At 40.1% G+C, this 20,096-nt stretch overlaps 1 protein-coding gene across 1 annotated transcript in view; it reads right to left on the bottom strand.

Moving 5' to 3' along the window:
• Positions 1–20,096, bottom strand: part of METTL13 (methyltransferase 13, eEF1A lysine and N-terminal methyltransferase) — a 580,907-nt gene that overhangs the window by 111,621 nt on the left and 449,190 nt on the right. The window contains exon 7 of the mRNA XM_053693228.1: positions 8,877–9,008. Within this exon, the coding sequence (XP_053549203.1) occupies positions 8,877–9,008 (132 nt within the window). The remainder of the gene's footprint in view (positions 1–8,876; positions 9,009–20,096) is intronic.

Here is a 20,096-nt window from a genome sequence, read left to right as displayed (position 1 = left end):
CATGGAGACAAATAGTCCCATTCAAAATCAATCCACACAAAAAGAATGTGTACATAACATTGACATGATTGATGCCATGTACATCAATTATACAATTATATAATGTGATATTAAGTTTATGATGCAATGAAGTATGCAGTATCAACAAAGGGTTAATCTGCTGGGAATTCGCTCTTGTAGGTCTCCCAGGTGCTTGTCTTGTTTTGTTTTTTCTTGCGATTGCTAAGGCTTGTATATTTAAAAGGCAATCAATAGCCTGTATTTTATGCCTGATGAAACAGTGTTTTGACACACTGAGAAACGCGTTGCATTAAGCTAAGGTGGGCCGCTAGCATATCCCACCTTAGGGTTCCATTGTGTTTTATACATGTTATTTTTTTAAATAAATTTGTTTTTATTATCAGTATCATCTCTGGAACCTTATTCAATTAGCCTTGTACATACCAATCACTCCCATAGGGAGTCCTTTGCTACAGAGACTGCTATCCTTCTGTTGCTGTAGTTTATTATCAGGGTCCTGTGTTCCAGAGCTTTGGCTTATCGAGGTGACCAGTAAACTGGGTTGCTGCCAACTACCCAGCCTGCTCCTAATAGCACTGTCTGAGCGTTCCTCTCAAATGTGAGTACCCTGAGTAGGGTTTTTATTATAACTACTTTATTATACTACTGGCACACACAGGTGCCCCTTTTGTTTGCTTATCCAGATTTTGGGATCCTATGTTACGGTTGTCCAAGACTGAACAGTGAGCTGGGTTGCTGCAAAATATTCAGCCTGCTTCTAATAGCACTGTCTGAGTGCTCCTCACAAATGTGAGTACCCTGATCAGGGCCATATCTGGGTTATTTCCATTGTGTTATTGGTACACACATGCACCTCTCTTGTTCCTTATATCCTTCTAACTTTCCAAGAAAGTTGTTTAATATCCAAAGAATGCATAGGCTCAAAAGGAGGAGCCTGCAAAGCCTTAAAAACCAAATTAAGACTCCATGGAGGAGAAATAGACTTAACAGGCTTGATACGGACCAAAGCCTGAACAAAACAGTGAATATTAGGAAGTTTAGCAATCTTTCTATGAAATAAAACAGAAAGAGCAGAGATTTGTCCCTTCAGAGTACTTGCAGAAAATCAAACAGCATAGCCCTCTAAAATATAAAGAGAGCAGGGAGGAACATGATTCTCATACTGAAACTGTTAGACTGCAAAGGGAAATACACATAGACCTGACTCATGGCAAAAATAAGTAAAAACGTATATTTAAAACTTTATATTAATACATAATGCGCCAAACATAGCTGAGAGTTTCTTAAGTAATGATACATACTTACCAAAGACACCTATTCACATATAGCAGACAGCCAAACCAGTACTGAAAACTATCAGCAGAGGTAATGGTATAAGAGTAAAAGGGAGGTAGGAGATGAATCCCTATGACCGATAACAGAACCCTTGAAAAAGATTTCCCATGAGTGAAACCATAAAAATCAACAGGCAATACTCTCTTCAAGTCCCTCTGACAAACACTGTACTCTGAGAGGAATTGGGCTTCCGAATGCTTAGAAGCGCTTATCATAGAAGAAATCATAAAAATCAAGGACAAACTTACTTCACCACCTCCATAGGAGGCAAAGTTTGTAAAACTGAAGTATATGTGTGGTGGGAGGTGTATTTATAGGCCTTTGAGGTTTGGAAAACTGTATATCCCATACGTCACTAGCTCATGGACTCTTGCCATTTACATGAAAGAAATATAGTACTTACCCAAAGGCACTCTGCTACTGGAGGAAACCAGTAGGAAGCAAAGATCAGTGCTGAAAAATAACAGAGAAGCTGGAATAGGAGTATATAGATGAACCCCAGGCAGAGGCAAAGGACAAGTCCCTGCGACCCTTATGACAAGGCATGTGACTAAATCCCTGCTGGTAAAATATGTCACTTCCAATACATCCCTGTGTCAAACACTGTACTTTGAGAGGAAATGGGCCTCAACTCGATCTGAGAACCCCTCTCTTTGAAGAATCAAATTCACATTTTTATTCTTCGATCACCTCCGTAAAGACTGAGGTACTGGTGAGGTGTGAGGGGTTTTTATAGAGTTCTTGGGAATCATTGCCTCCTCCTACTAGTAGGGAAGAGTAATTCCTAGTAATAATGGATCGTGGACTCTAACCACCTGTATAAAAGAAATTGCACTTTATATTCAAGGTGGGGTCTTACCATCGTTTTATAAAAAACAGAATTTATGTTTACCTGATAAATTACTTTCTCCAACGGTGTGTCCGGTCCACGGCGTCATCCTTACTTGTGGGATATTCTCTTCCCCAACAGGAAATGGCAAAGAGCCCAGCAAAGCTGGTCACATGATCCCTCCTAGGCTCCGCCTTCCCCAGTCATTCGACCGACGTAAAGGAGGAATATTTGCATAGGAGAAACCATATGATACCGTGGTGACTGTAGTTAAAGAAAATAAATTATCAGACCTGATTAAAAAACCAGGGCGGGCCGTGGACCGGACACACCGTTGGAGAAAGTAATTTATCAGGTAAACATAAATTCTGTTTTCTCCAACATAGGTGTGTCCGGTCCACGGCGTCATCCTTACTTGTGGGAACCAATACCAAAGCTTTAGGACACGGATGAAGGGAGGGAGCAAATCAGGTCACCTAGATGGAAGGCACCACGGCTTGCAAAACCTTTCTCCCAAAAATAGCCTCAGAAGAAGCAAAAGTATCAAACTTGTAAAATTTAGTAAAAGTGTGCAGTGAAGACCAAGTCGCTGCCTTACATATCTGATCAACAGAAGCCTCGTTCTTGAAGGCCCATGTGGAAGCCACAGCCCTAGTGGAATGAGCTGTGATTCTTTCAGGAGGCTGCCGTCCGGCAGTCTCATAAGCCAATCTGATGATGCTTTTAATCCAAAAAGAGAGAGAGGTAGAAGTTGCTTTTTGACCTCTCCTTTTACCAGAATAAACAACAAACAAGGAAGATGTTTGTCTAAAATCCTTTGTAGCATCTAAATAGAATTTTAGAGCACGAACAACATCCAAATTGTGCAACAAACGTTCCTTCTTTGAAACTGGATTCGGACACAAAGAAGGCACGACTATCTCCTGGTTAATGTTTTTGTTAGAAACAACTTTCGGAAGAAAACCAGGTTTAGTACGTAAAACCACCTTATCTGCATGGAACACCAGATAAGGAGGAGAACACTGCAGAGCAGATAATTCTGAAACTCTTCTAGCAGAAGAAATTGCAACCAAAAACAAAACTTTCCAAGATAATAACTTAATATCAACGGAATGTAAGGGTTCAAACGGAACCCCCTGAAGAACTGAAAGAACTAAATTGAGACTCCAAGGAGGAGTCAAAGGTTTGTAAACAGGCTTGATTCTAACCAGAGCCTGAACAAAGGCTTGAACATCTGGCACAGCTGCCAGCTTTTTGTGAAGTAACACAGACAAGGCAGAAATCTGTCCCTTCAAGGAACTTGCAGATAATCCTTTCTCCAAACCTTCTTGAAGAATGGATAGAATCCTAGGAATTTTTACCTTGTCCCAAGGGAATCCTTTAGATTCACACCAACAGATATATTTTTTCCATATTTTGTGGTAAATTTTTCTAGTTACAGGCTTTCTGGCCTGAACAAGAGTATCAATGACAGAATCTGAGAACCCTCGCTTTGATAAGATCAAGCGTTCAATCTCCAAGCAGTCAGTTGGAGTGAGACCAGATTCGGATGTTCGAACGGACCTTGAACAAGAAGGTCTCGTCTCAAAGGTAGCTTCCATGGTGGAGCCGATGACATATTCACCAGGTCTGCATACCAAGTCCTGCGTGGCCACGCAGGAGCTATCAAGATCACCGATGCCCTCTCCTGATTGATCCTGGCTACCAGCCTGGGGATGAGAGGAAACGGCGGGAATACATAAGCTAGTTTGAAGGTCCAAGGTGCTACTAGTGCATCTACTAGAGTCGCCTTGGGATCCCTGGATCTGGACCCGTAGCAAGGAACCTTGAAGTTCTGACGAGAGGCCATCAGATCCATGTCTGGAATGCCCCACAATTGAGTGATTTGGGCAAAGATTTCCGGATGGAGTTCCCACTCCCCCGGATGAAATGTCTGACGACTCAGAAAATCCGCTTCCCAATTTTCCACTCCTGGGATGTGGATTGCAGACAAGTGGCAGGAGTGAGTCTCCGCCCATTGAATGATTTTGGTCACTTCTTCCATCGCCAGGGAACTCCTTGTTCCCCCCTGATGGTTGATGTACGCAACAGTCGTCATGTTGTCTGATTGAAACCGTATGAACTTGGCCTTTGCTAGCTGAGGCCAAGCCTTGAGAGCATTGAATATCGCTCTCAGTTCCAGAATATTTATCGGGAGAAGAGATTCTTCCCGAGACCAAAGACCCTGAGCTTTCAGGGGTCCCCAGACCGCGCCCCAGCCCACCTGACTGGCGTCGGTCGTGACAATGACCCACTCTGGTCTGCGGAAGCTCATCCCCTGTGACAGGTTGTCCAGGGACAGCCACCAACGGAGTGAATCTCTGGTCCTCTGATCTACTTGTATCGTCGGAGACAAGTCTGTATAGTCCCCATTCCACTGACTGAGCATGCACAGTTGTAATGGTCTTAGATGAATTCGCGCAAAAGGAACTATGTCCATTGCCGCTACCATCAAACCTATTACTTCCATGCACTGCGCTATGGAAGGAAGAGGAACAGAATGAAGTATTTGACAAGAGTTTAGAAGTTTTGATTTTCTGGCCTCTGTCAGAAAAATCCTCATTTCTAAGGAGTCTATTATTGTTCCCAAGAAGGGAACCCTTGTTGACGGAGATAGAGAACTTTTTTCTACGTTCACTTTCCACCCGTGAGATCTGAGAAAGGCCAGGACAATGTCCGTGTGAGCCTTTGCTTGAGGAAGGGACGACGCTTGAATTAGAATGTCGTCCAAGTAAGGTACTACTGCAATGCCCCTTGGTCTTAGCACCGCTAGAAGGGACCCTAGTACCTTTGTGAAAATCCTTGGAGCAGTGGCTAATCCGAATGGAAGTGCCACAAACTGGTAATGCTTGTCCAGGAATGCGAACCTTAGGAACCGATGATGTTCCTTGTGGATAGGAATATGTAGATACGCATCCTTTAAATCCACCGTGGTCATGAATTGACCTTCCTGGATGGAAGGAAGAATTGTTCGAATGGTTTCCATTTTGAACGATGGAACCTTGAGAAACTTGTTTAGGATCTTGAGATCTAAGATTGGTCTGAATGTTCCCTCTTTTTTGGGAACTACGAACAGATTGGAGTAGAACCCCATCCCTTGTTCTCCTAAAGGAACAGGATGAATCACTCCCATTTTTAACAGGTCTTCTACACAATGTAAGAATGCCTGTCTTTTTATGTGGTCTGAAGACAATTGAGACCTGTGGAACCTCCCCCTTGGGGGAAGCCCCTTGAATTCCAGAAGATAACCTTGGGAGACTATTTCTAGTGCCCAAGGATCCAGAACATCTCTTGCCCAAGCCTGAGCGAAGAGAGAGAGTCTGCCCCCCACCAGATCCGGTCCCGGATCGGGGGCCAACATCTCATGCTGTCTTGGTAGCAGTGGCAGGTTTCTTGGCCTGCTTTCCTTTGTTCCAGCCTTGCATTGGTCTCCAGGCTGGCTTGGCTTGAGAAGTATTACCCTCTTGCTTAGAGGACGTAGCACTTGGGGCTGGTCCGTTTCTGCGAAAGGGACGAAAATTAGGTTTATTTTTGGCCTTGAAAGACCTATCCTGAGGAAGGGCGTGGCCCTTGCCCCCAGTGATATCAGAGATAATCTCTTTCAAATCAGGGCCAAACAGCGTTTTCCCCTTGAAAGGAATGTTAAGCAATTTGTTCTTGGAAGACGCATCCGCTGACCAAGATTTTAACCAAAGCGCTCTGCGCGCCACAATAGCAAAACCAGAATTTTTCGCCGCTAACCTAGCCAATTGCAAAGTGGCGTCTAGGGTGAAAGAATTAGCCAATTTGAGAGCATGAATTCTGTCCATAATCTCCTCATAAGAAGAAGAATTATTATTGAGTGCCTTTTCTAGCTCATCGAACCAGAAACACGCTGCTGTAGTGACAGGAACAATGCATGAAATTGGTTGTAGAAGGTAACCTTGCTGAACAAACATCTTTTTAAGCAAACCTTCTAAATTTTTATCCATAGGATCTTTGAAAGCACAACTATCTTCTATGGGTATAGTGGTGCGTTTGTTTAGAGTAGAAACCGCCCCCTCGACCTTGGGGACTGTCTGCCATAAGTCCTTTCTGGGGTCGACCATAGGAAACAATTTTTTAAATATGGGGGGAGGGACGAAAGGTATACCGGGCCTTTCCCATTCTTTATTTACAATGTCCGCCACCCGCTTGGGTATAGGAAAAGCTTCGGGGGGCCCCGGGACCTCTAGGAACTTGTCCATTTTACATAGTTTCTCTGGAATGACCAAATTCTCACAATCATCCAGAGTGGATAACACCTCCTTAAGCAGAGCGCGGAGATGTTCCAGTTTAAATTTAAATGTAATCACATCAGGTTCAGCTTGTTGAGAAATTTTCCCTGAATCTGAAATTTCTCCCTCAGACAAAACCTCCCTGGCCCCCTCAGACTGGGGTAGGGGCCCTTCAGAACCAATATCATCAGCGTCCTCATGCTCTTCAGTATTTTCTAAAACAGAGCAGTCGCGCTTTCGCTGATAAGTGGGCATTTTGGCTAAAATGTTTTTGATAGAATTATCCATTACAGCCGTTAATTGTTGCATAGTAAGGAGTATTGGCGCGCTAGATGTACTAGGGGCCTCCTGTGTGGGCAAGACTGGTGTAGACGAAGGAGGGGATGATGCAGTACCATGCTTACTCCCCTCACTTGAGGAATCATCTTGGGCATCATTTTCTCTAAATTTTGTGTCACATAAATCACATCTATTTAAATGAGAAGGAACCTTGGCTTCCCCACATTCAGAACACAGTCTATCTGGTAGTTCAGACATGTTAAACAGGCAAAAACTTGATAACAAAGTACAAAAAACGTTTTAAAATAAACCGTTACTGTCACTTTAAATTTTAAACTGAACACACTTTATTACTGCAATTGCGAAAAAGTATGAAGGAATTGTTTCACCACAGTGTCTTAAAGCCTTAAAAATATTGCACACCAAATTTGGAAGCTTTAACCCTTAAAATAACGGAACCGGAGCCGTTTTTATATTTAACCCCTTTACAGTCCCTGGTATCTGCTTTGCTGAGACCCAACCAAGCCCAAAGGGGAATACGATACCAAATGACGCCTTCAGAAAGTCTTTTCTATGTATCAGAGCTCCTCACACATGCATCTGCATGTCATGCTTCTCAAAAACAAGTGCGCAATAGAGGCGCGAAAATGAGACTCTGCCTATGATTAGGGAAAGCCCCTAGAGAATAAGGTGTCCAATACAGTGCCTGCCGGTTATTTTACATAATTCCCAAGATTAAAATAATTCCTCAAGGCTATGGAGTATAAAATATGCTTATATATAAATCGATTTAGCCCAGAAAATGTCTACAGTCTTAAAAAGCCCTTGTGAAGCCCTTTTTTTCTTTCTGTAATAAAAATGGCTTACCGGATCCCATAGGGAAAATGACAGCTTCCAGCATTACATCGTCTTGTTAGAATGTGTCATACCTCAAGCAGCAAAAGTCTGCTCACTGTTCCCCCAACTGAAGTTAATTCCTCTCAACAGTCCTGTGTGGAAACAGCCATCGATTTTAGTAACGGTTGCTAAAATCATTTTCCTCTTACAAACAGAAATCTTCATCTCTTTTCTGTTTCAGAGTAAATAGTACATACCAGCACTATTTTAAAATAACAAACTCTTGATTGAATAATAAAAACTACAGTTAAACACTAAAAAACTCTAAGCCATCTCCGTGGAGATGTTGCCTGTACAACGGCAAAGAGAATGACTTTGGGGATTTCCTGTTGGGGAAGAGAATATCCCACAAGTAAGGATGACGCCGTGGACCGGACACACCTATGTTGGAGAAAGGCAAGATTATATTTTTATCTTGATATCCCTTACATGACAGTACCATATTAGCCACTGCAATTGCTGACTGACAGACTAGCCTCTGCAACTGCTCATCTTATTGCCAAGTCTATTATCTAACTCCCAAGTCCTTCTAATTTAATGATTTCCATAAAAACCTCAATTAGAGTATAAGTTGAATGTTTAATTTTGCTTAAAAAATTAAGATATTTACATTTATCAATCAGAAATTCATCTGTCACTTGCCTGCCCATTTCCCTGATTTTCCCAAATCCCACAGTAGAGAAGTAACTTCCTGTTTACACTATATTACCCAACTTAAATGTGTGTCATCTGAAAGCACTGACATAATAAATCTGGTGCACTTTGTAACATCATTAAACAGATTAAAGAGCGGAACCATTTTAGCATATAAAAAATATGATGAAAGAGGTACATACTGACCCTGCATTTTGTGAGCCACACAAATGCATAGGGTCAATGTGTACCTTCATCACTTTTTTATATCACATTTTAATTGGATCATTCAATTGTTATTTACTACAATCTTAACAAAATTATTTTGAAAACTTTTTGCTGCAGTCCTCTCAAATGCAATCAAATAAATTTAAGAATGGTGTATTCTGAATCTGCTTGGCCTGATTACATAACTTACATAAATGATAACATTTGTATGGGTCACCTAAAATTTTAACAATTCCTATATTTTACACAATGGTCTTAATGTCAGTTATATTACAAAAGCCTTCATTCACATATTTGCAAAATGTCAGTGGTCAGTCACCTGGAAATGAGAGAGAACAGAAGTAATCTCATTATCTTACCTTTAGGTGTAATGATCCTTTTAACTTTTCTTAGGAAATCTCTCTCTATAAAAGCAGGTGGTGGGCAGCTCATTCCCAGGTTAGTGTCTTTGCTGTCCACATCAAACATAACAACCTCATAAAGCGCCTCACCTGGAAATCAAAGTGTTAATCTCATTTTATATAAACTCTGTAGAAGGATTATTTTCAGTGTTGATAAATTGTTTTCTACTGTGCTTTAAAAGGAGAAAAACATAATTTATGTAAGAACTTACCTGATAAATTCATTTCTTTCATATTAGCAAGAGTCCATGAGCTAGTGACGTATGGGATATACATTCCTACCAGGAGGGGCAAAGTTTCCCAAACCTCAAAATGCCTATAAATACACCCCTCACCACACCCACAATTCAGTTTAACAAATAGCCAAGAAGTGGGGTGATAAGAAAAAAGTGCGAAAGAATATAAAATAAGGAATTGGAATAATTGTGCTTTATACAAAAATCATAACCATCACAAAAAAGGGCGGGCCTCATGGACTCTTGCTAATATGAAAGAAATGAATTTATCAGGTAAGTTCTTACATAAATTATGTTTTCTTTCATGTAATTAGCAAGAGTCCATGAGCTAGTGACGTATGGGATAATGATTACCCAAGATGTGGATCTTTCCACGCAAGAGTCACTAGAGAGGGAGGGATAAAATAAAGACAGCCAATTCCTGCTGAAAATAATCCACACCCAAAATAAAGTTTAATGAAAAACATAAGCAGAAGATTCAAACTGAAACCGCTGCCTGAAGTACTTTTCTACCAAAAACTGCTTCAGAAGAAGAAAATACATAAAAATGGTAGAATTTAGTAAAAGTATGCAAAGAGGACCAAGTTGCTGCTTTGCAAATCTGATCAATCGAAGCTTCATTCCTAAACGCCCAGGAAGTAGAAACTGACCTAGTAGAATGAGCTGTAATCCTTTGAGGCGGAGTTTTACCCGACTCGACATAGGCAAGATGAATTAAAGATTTCAACCAAGATGCCAAAGAAATGGCAGAAGCTTTCTGGCCTTTTCTAGAACCGGAAAAGATAACAAATAGACTAGAAGTCTTTCGGAAAGACTTAGTAGCTTCAACATAATATTTCAAAGCTCTAACAACATCCAAAGAATGCAACGATTTCTCCTTAGAATTCTTAGGATTAGGACATAATGAAGGAACCACAATTTCTCTACTAATGTTGTTGGAATTCACAACTTTAGGTAAAAATTCAAAAGAAGTTCGCAACACCGCCTTATCCTGATGAAAAATCAGAAAAGGAGACTCACAAGAAAGAGCAGATAATTCAGAGACTCTTCTGGCAGAAGAGATTGCCAAAAGAAACAAAACTTTCCAAGAAAGTAATTTAATGTCCAATGAATGCATAGGTTCAAACGGAGGAGCTTGAAGAGCCCCCAGAACCAAATTCAAACTCCAAGGAGGAGAAATTGACTTAATGACAGGTTTTATACGAACCAAAGCTTGTACAAAACAATGAATATCAGGAAGATTAGCAATCTTTCTGTGAAAAAGAACAGAAAGAGCAGAGATTTGTCCTTTCAAAGAACTTGCGGATAAACCTTTATCTAAACCATCCTGAAGAAACTGTAAAATTCTCGGAATTCTAAAAGAATGCCAAGAAAAATGATGAGAAAGACACCAAGAAATATAAGTCTTCCAGACTCTATAATATATCTCTCTGGATACAGATTTACGAGCCTGTAACATAGTATTAATCACAGAGTCAGAGAAACCTCTTTGACCAAGAATCAAGCGTTCAATCTCCATACCTTTAAATTTAAGGATTTGAGATCCTAATGGAAAAAAGGACCTTGCGACAGAAGGTCTGGTCGTAGCGGAAGAGTCCACGGATGGCAAGAGGCCATCCGGACAAGATCCGCATACCAAAACCTGTGAGGCCATGCCGGAGCTACCAGCAGAACAAACGAGCATTCCTTCAGAATCTTTCCGCCTCTAGTTCTTCTTCCAAGAGTAAAGATATAGGCAGGATGATACTTCCAAGGAAGTGATAATGCATCCACTGCTTCCGCCTGAGGATCCCGGGATCTGGACAGATACCTGGGAAGTTTCTTGTTTAGATGAGAGGCCATCAGATCTATTTCTGGAAGCTCCCACATTTGAACAATCTGAAGAAATACCTCTGGGTGAAGAGACCATTCGCCCGGATGCAACGTTTGGCGACTGAGATAATCCGCTTCCCAATTGTCTATACCTGGGATATGAACCGCAGAGATTAGACAGGAGCTGGATTCCTCTCAAACCAAGATTCGAGATACTTCTTTCATAGCCAGAGGACTGTGAGTCCCTCCTTGATGATTGATGTATGCCACAGTTGTGACATTGTCTGTCTGAAAACAAATGAACGATTCTCTCTGAAGAGGCCAAAACTGAAGAGCTCTGAAAACTGCACGGAGTTCCAAAATATTGATCGGTAATCTCACCTCCTGAGATTCCCAAACTCCTTGTGCCGTCAGAGATCCCCACACAGCTCCCCAACCTGTGAGACTTGCATCTGTTGAAATTACAGTCCAGGTCGGAAGCACAAAAGAAGCCCCCTGAATTAAACTATGGTGATCTGTCCACCACGTTAGAGAGTGTCGTACAATCGGTTTTAAAGATATTAATTGAGATATCTTTGTGTAATCCTTGCACCATTGATTCAGCATACAGAGCTGAAGAGGTCGCATGTGAAAACGAGCAAAGGGGATCGCGTCCGATGCAGCAGTCATAAGACCTAGAATTTCCATGCATAAGGCTACCGAAGGGAATGATTGTGACTGAAGCTTTCGACAAGCTGAAATCAATTTTAGACGTCTCTTGTCTGTTAAAGACAGAGTCATGGACACTGAATCTATCTGGAAACCCAGAAAGGTTACCCTTGTCTGAGGAATCAATGAACTTTTTGGTGAATTGATCCTCCAACCATGATCTTGAAGAAACAACACAAGTCGATTCGTATGAGATTCTGCTAAATGTAAAGACTGATCAAGTACCAAGATATCGTCCAAATAAGGAAATACTACAATACCCTGTTCTCTGATTACAGAAGGGCACCGAGAACCTTTGTAAAAATTCTTGGAGCTGTAGCTAGGCCAAACGGCAGAGCCACAAACTGGTAATGCTTGTCCAGAAAAGAGAATCTCAGGAACTGATAATGATCTGGATGAATCGGAATATGCAGATATGCATCCTGTAAATCTATTGTGGACATATAATGCCCTTGCTGAACAAAAGGCAAGATAGTCCTTACAGTTACCATTTTGAACGTTGGTATCCTTACATAACGATTCAATATTTTTAGATCCAGAACTGGTCTGAAGGAATTCTCCTTCTTTGGTACAATGAAGAGATTTGAATAAAACCCCATCCCCTGTTCCAGAACTGGAACCGGCATAATTACTCCAGCCAACTCTAGATCTGAAACACAATTCAGAAATGCTTGAGCTTTCACTGGATTTACTGGGATACGGGAAAGAAAAAATCTCTTTGCAGGAGGTCTCATCTTGAAACCAATTCTGTACCCTTCTGAAACAATGTTCTGAATCCAAAGATTGTGAACAGAATTGATCCAAATTTCTTTGAAAAAACGTAACCTACCCCCTACCAGCTGAGCTGGAATGAGGGCCGCACCTTCATGTGGACTTAGAAGCTGGCTTTGCCTTTCTAGAAGGCTTGGATTTATTCCAGACTGGAGATGGTTTCCAAACTGAAACTGCTCCTGAGGATGAAGGATCAGGCTTTTGTTCTTTGTTGAAACAAAAGGAACGAAAACGATTATTAGCCCTGTTTTTACCCTTAGATTTTCTATCCTGTGGTAAAAAAGTTCCTTTCCCACCAGTAACAGTTTAGATAATAGAATCCAACTGAGAACCAAATAATTTGTTACCCTGGAAAGAAATGGAAAGTAGAGTTGATTTAGAAGCCATATCAGCATTCCAAGTTTTAAGCCATAAAGCTCTTCTAGCTAAAATAGCTAGAGACATAAACCTGACATCAACTCTGATAATATCAGAAAATGGCATCACAGATAAAATTATTAGCATGTTGAAGAAGAATAATAATATTATGAGAATCATGATCTGTTACTTGTTGCGCTAACGTTTCTAACCAAAAAGTTGAAGCTGCAGCAACATCAGCCAATGATATAGCAGGTCTAAGAAGATTACCTGAACACAGATAAGCTTTTCTTAGAAATGATTCAATTTTCCTATCTAAAGGATCCTTAAACAAAGTACCATCTGACGTAGGAATAGTAGTACGTTTAGCAAGGGTAGAAATAGCCCCATCAACTCTAGGGATTTTGTCCCAAAATTCTAATCTGTCAGACGGCACAGGATATAATTGCTTAAAACGTTTAGAAGGAGTAAATGAATTACCCAATTTATCCCATTCTCTGGAAATTACTTCAGAAATAGCATTAGGAACAGGAAAAACTTCTGGAATAACCACAGGAGATTTAAAGACCTTATCTAAACGTTTAGAATTAGTATCAAGAGGACCAGAATCCTCGATTTCTAAAGCAATTAGTACTTCTTTAAGTAAAGAACGAATAAATTCCATTTTAAATAAATATGAAGATTTATCAGCATCAATCTCTGAGACAGAATCCTCTGAACCAGAAGAGTAATCAGAATCAGAATGATGATGTTCATTTAAAAATTCATCTGTAGAAAGAGAAGTTTTAAAAGATTTTTTATGTTTACTAGGAGAAATAACAGACATAGCCTTCTTGATGGATTCAGAAACAAAATCTCTTATGTTATCAGGAACATTCTGCACCTTAGATGTTGAAGGAACTGCAACAGGCAATGGTACATTACTAAAGGAAATATCTGCATTAACAAGTTTGTCATGACAATTAATACAAACAACAGCCGGAGGAATAGCTACCAAAAGTTTACAGCAGATACACTTAGCTTTGGTAGTTCCAGCACTAGACAGCGATTTTCCTGAAGTATCTTCTGACTCAGATGCAACGTGAGACATCTTGCAATATGTAAGAGAAAAAACAACATATAAAGCAAAATTGATCAAATTCCTTAAATGACAGTTTCAGGAATGGGAAAAAATGCCAATAAACAAGCTTCTAGCAACCAGAAGCAAAGAAAAAATGAGACTGAAATAATGTGGAGACAAAAGCGACGCCCATATTTTTTAGCGCCAAATAAGACGCCCACATTATTTGGCGCCTAAATGCTTTTTGGCGCCAAAAATGACGCCACATCCGGAACGCCGACATTTTTGGCGCAAAAGGACGTCAAAAAATGACGCAACTTCCGGCGACACGTATGACGCCGGAAACAGAAAAGATTTTTTGCGCCAAAAAAGTCTGCGCCAAGAATGACGCAATAAAATGAAGCATTTTCAGCCCCCGCGAGCCTAACAGCCCACAGGGAAAAAGAGTCAAATTTTTTAAGGTAAGAAAAAATGATTGATTCAAATGCATTATCCCAAATATGAAACTGACTGTCTGAAAATAAGGAATGTTGAACATCCTGAGTCAAGGCAAATAAATGTTTGAATACATATATTTAGAACTTTATAAACAAAGTGCCCAACCATAGCTTAGAGTGTCACAGAAAATAAGATTTACTTACCCCAGGACACTCATCTACATGTTTGTAGAAAGCCAAACCAGTACTGAAACGAAAATCAGCAGAGGTAATGGTATATAAATAAGAGTATATCGTCGATCTGAAAAGGGAGGTAAGAGATGAATCTCTACGACCGATAACAGAGAACCTATGAAATAGACCCCGTAGAAGGAGATCACTGCATTCAAAATAGGCAATACTCTCCTCACATCCCTCTGACATTCACTGCACGCCGAGAGGAAAACCGGGCTCCAACTTGCTGCGGAGCGCATATCAACGTAGAATCTAGCACAAACTTACTTCACCACCTCCATAGGAGGCAAAGTTTGTAAAACTGAATTGTGGGTGTGGTGAGGGGTGTATTTATAGGCATTTTGAGGTTTGGGAAACTTTGCCCCTCCTGGTAGGAATGTATATCCCATACGTCACTAGCTCATGGACTCTTGCTAATTACATGAAAGAAAACGACATTTACTTAATTACAAAGTACTGGATCATGCTGTAGGGATTTTTTCTTCATTTGATTCAGATAGAGCACACAATTTTAAACAACTTCCCAGTTTACTTCTGCTATCTAATTTACTTCATTCTCTTGCTATCCATTATTTAAAAGAATACATAGGAAGGCTCAAGGGCATCAAAGCACTATTGGGAGCTAGATGCTGATTGGTGGCTGCACTTATATGTTACCTGTCATTGGCTTACATGACGTTTTCAGCTAGCTCTCAGTAGTGCATCCTTCAACAAAGGATATCAAGAATACAAAGCACATTTGATAGAGATGGGAAAGGTAAGTATAAATGTTGTTTTATTTCATCATATGGTGAGAGTTCAATAGTCATTACATGTGGGAATCTATACCAAAGCAGTGACGTCCACAAGATCACCATGAAATAGGGTGGGACAAACAGTGAAGGCAAGATGTTATAATCAGGCACTACAGCATGCATCAATTTCCTGCCTCAGAAGATGCATACACATCCGGTAGCTGAAAACAACAAAAAACAGGATGGGGTCTCGTGGACTCTTAATACCATCAAAGAAATTAACTTATCAGGTAAGCATAAATGATGTTTGTGATGGGCATAAATGATGTTTTTTGCTGGAGTGTATAAACGCATCCCTGTAGACAGTGTAGGACCTAATAAACAGAGGGCCCAGGTGCAAAAAAAAATGTCTGGGCCCCCTAATTTAAATAAAAACAAAAGACATACAGTATATAAACACATACATAATACACACATACATACATTTATACACACACACTTACATACATTTATACAGACATACATGTATACAGAGATACATAATACACATATAGATACATTTAAAAACACACATACAAAATACACACACACACACACAATACACACATACATTTATACACACACACAATACACATATACATACATTTACACACACATACATTTATACACACACACACAATACATATATACACACATACATAATACACATATAGATACATTTAAACACACATACATATATATATATATATATATATATACACACACACACATACATACATACACACATATATACACACATACATAAATACAAAACATACACACAAGCATATATAGAGAAGGAAATACATTTACATATAACTCCTGTCCTCCTAGTTTAGCCCCATTTAAGCTGATTTTAGAGAAGTAAGCTTTATATCAGAGGTTGTCTCTGCTGTCTTTAAGCATGGCAGACCACAAAAAAATGTTTGAGTTAATTTAAATAGTGGCAAAAAATATAGTGAAATAAAAAAAAAACCCATAATTTATGCTTACCAGATAAAATTCCTTTCCTTCCGGATATGGAGAGTCCACACCTTCATTACTTACTGTTGGGAAATACAACACCTGGCCACCAGGAGGAGGCAAAGACACCCCAGCCAAAGGCTTAAATATCCCTCCCACTTCCTCATTATCCCAGTTATTCTGCTGAGGGAACAAGGAAAAGTAGGAGAAACATCAGGGTATTAGAAGAATAAAATAAATAATAGGGGACCGCCCATAGACAAGAAAAAATGGTCAGGGGCCCGTGGACTCTCCCTTATCCTGAATGAAAGGAATTTATCTGGTAAGCATAAATTATGTTTTCCTTCTTAAGAAAGGGAGAGTCCACGGCTTTATTCCTTACTGTTGGGAAAACTATACCCAAGCTCCAGAGGACACTGAATGAATAATGGGAGGGAACAAAAAGGAAGAGGCGGACCCTATTCTGAGGGCACCACAGCCTGCAAAACATTTCTACCGAAAGCTGCTTCAGCCGAAGCAAAAACATCAAACTTGTAAAATATTGAAAAGTATATAAGGAGGACCAGGTAGCCGCCTTACAAATCTGATCCATAGAGGCCTCGTTCTTAAAGGCCCAAGAGGAAGCCACTGCTCTAGTGGAATGAGCCGTTATCCTCCCAGGAGGATGATATCCAGCTGTCTCGTAAGCTAAGCGGAGGAAACTCAACCAAAGATATAGGGAAGTTGAAGTAGCCTTCTGCCCCTTACGCTTCCCCGAATAGACAACAAACGTGGAGGAAGATTGTTTAAACTCCTTAACAGCCTGAAGATAGAATTTCAAGGCGCGAACCACATCCAAATTGTGAAGCAAGCGTTCCTTCGATGAAGAAGGATTAGGACACAAGGAAGGAACCACCATCTCCTGATTGATGTTACGATCTGACACAACCATAGGAAGAAAACCTAATTTAGTATGTAAAACTGTTTTATCTGCATGAAAAATCTGATAAGGGATCTCACATTGCAAAGCAGAGATCTCAGAAACTCTGTGCGCAGAGGCAATAGCCTATAAAAAGAGAACCTTCCAAGATAACAATTTAATATCAACGGAATGCAGAGGCTCAAACAGAACCTGTTTCAAAACCTGAAGAACAAGATTTAGGCTCCAAGGAGGAGCCCCAGATCTAATCAGAGCCTTAACAATGGACTGCACGTCTGGAAGCTCAGCCAGTTTCCTGTGCAATAAAAACGACAGGGCCGAAATCTGTCCCCTCAGGGAACTAGCAGAAAGGCCCTTCTCCAGCCCATCCTGGAGAAAAGATAAGATCCTGGTAACCTTAACTCTGTGCCAGGAAAAAACACGCTCTTCACACCAGAATAAGTAAAGTCCTCCACACCTTGTGGTAGATATGCTTAATAACTGGTTTACGAGCTTGAATAAGAGTATCAATGACACTCTAAGAGAAACCTCTCATGGCTAAGACTAAGCGTTCACACAGTCTCTGCGACAAGGTACGGAGAGGACATCCCCACTAGATCCGCAAAACACGTACTTTGCGGCCACGATGGAGAAATCATGATTACTTATACCAGCTCCTGCTTGATGCTGGCCACCACTCGAGGAAGAAGTGGTAATGGAGAAAAAAGATATATTAGATCCGCTTGGGGATCCCTTGACCTTGACCTGTACCTGGGTAACTTGGTATTGAGACGCTACGCTATGAGATCTATCTCCGGTGTCCCCCACTTGCTGCATATCTCAAATACCTCAGGATGGAGAGACCATTCCCCTGGGAAATTTGAGAAATTTGTTCAAGCACTTTAGGTCCAGAATTGGGGGGGGAGTTCCCTCCTTCTTTGGGACCACGAAAAGGTTTGAATAAAACCCCAAACCTCTTTCTTCGATAGGCACCAGGAAAACAACTCCTAAGGAGGATAGATCCCGAACGCACCCTATAAAGGCATCCCTCTTTTCTGGTCTGGTAGACAGATTCAAGTGAATGAATCTGCCCCTTGGGGGATGAGATTTATTTTAAATTTTTATTTTTATTGAGGGAGAAAAACAAACACTTATTTTGCTCACAAAACTTCCCTCATTTTTATCCCAGTCTTCAAAAAAAAAAACAGTAGAGGCCACTTTTGGGCCTTAATGGAGCCAACTAAGCTGGGGGTTTTAAGTAAAGATAGGTCACTTATGGACCTAAACTACTTGCTCATCCTCCTATGCCACAAGGACCACGGGTGGGTCCAAGAATAAAATAAAAAGACAAAAGGGTAAAGGGAGGGCATAAAGATATATAAATTCAGCATACACTGTGGTGGGGCTCAGAGAGCAAACTAAGGTTCTCCGAGCAGGGCAGAGTAAAGGGTAAAGAAGCTTAAGATATTATATAAAGGGGTAACTGTGCCTCTATGTTCCCATGTGAGACAGGGTTTAGTACAGATATTATTGCTAGGTGTTTATAATCCCGAGAAATCTATTAGATTGCTATAGTTGCTCCAGGGCTTTTAATGATAAGAATAACATTGCAAGAAGGGTTTACCTAGAACCTACATCTGTATCTTCGGAAGTTCAACTATGAAAAGCTGTCTACTACAGTCTTCAGGAAACCCATGCTACTCTCCTTACCACTATGAATAAATCTCAATAGCACTCTATAGCTTTGGTAAGCCCTCTTGTCACTATGTACAGTTGCATATCCCCAAAACATTCAAACAGGCTAGTATGCAAATATGAGAGCTTACATTCTACTAGGATATGCACCATAATATACAGGGATGAGATGTTTTACATGAATCAATTGAATAACCCATGATCCAACCCCCCCACACAAGGAGGTTTTTAGCATATGATTGTAAAGAGACTGTAGTAATTGGTTAGAGTGTCAGTAGTTTGAGTTATAAGCATGTCTTCAGAGCCAGTACATATAGAATACAACATCAGACAGTAAAGTCGTCATTAACAGAAATTTTTTTCCAACACCTCTGAGTGAAAAAATAAAGCCCAATAATCGAAAAAACAGTAAGGCTGATGAAATAAGTGTTAAAACTTCACCTTTTATTGAAATTCCGTGAGTAAAAAGACAAAGGCACAGCACACAGACTAGACTACCGCTGACGCGTTTCCTGCCCTATTGGGCACTTCATCAGAGCTACCTAACAGGTGTGTAAGGACTCCTTAAAAACAGGATATGAGCCCTACACACCTGCTGCATAATTAATTATAACAACAAAAAATTGTATTGTGAAATAAACATCCGATCAAACGTGAAATATAATAATAAACATTATGCATAACAAATAAACTTGAAAATATCGATCATAAACAAAAAAATATATACATTATTACATACTAAGACATATGCTTTCATATAAAATTGTATCATTTAGTAAGCACATTAAAAACGATAGTACAATTCTGCTTGTGGGCGATAATGATTCTTACTATGACTTAATATATGAATATCTGTCAAATACTTCCCAGTTTACTGTGGTTGGTATACACATATTGAGAACAATTGATATGAAAGTATAAGAATATAAAGAGGGATTTGATATTCTAATAAACCTTAGTTAAAGCAGGATGTAAAATATATTCATGTATTGAGAAAAACACGGAGAGCAAAAGCAGTTACATGTGCCAACGTGTATTATATTATATAAAAGTCAAATGCCACAGAGTATAAACACATTGCAAAGACATAAAACTGCCTGCTCACCGTGAAACCAAACATGAATGATATATTACTATGTATTTGTATGATCTAGGCTATTTAGATCTATTATAAAATCCAGATCCTAGATGTATATATAGAAAAAAATAAATGAATATTGAAACAATGAGGGCA

The sequence above is a fragment of the Bombina bombina genome, chromosome 10 (genome assembly GCF_027579735.1).
Source record: "Bombina bombina isolate aBomBom1 chromosome 10, aBomBom1.pri, whole genome shotgun sequence".
NCBI classification, from domain to species: domain Eukaryota; kingdom Metazoa; phylum Chordata; class Amphibia; order Anura; family Bombinatoridae; genus Bombina; species Bombina bombina.
This window is presented reverse-complemented; position numbering and strand designations above follow the sequence as displayed.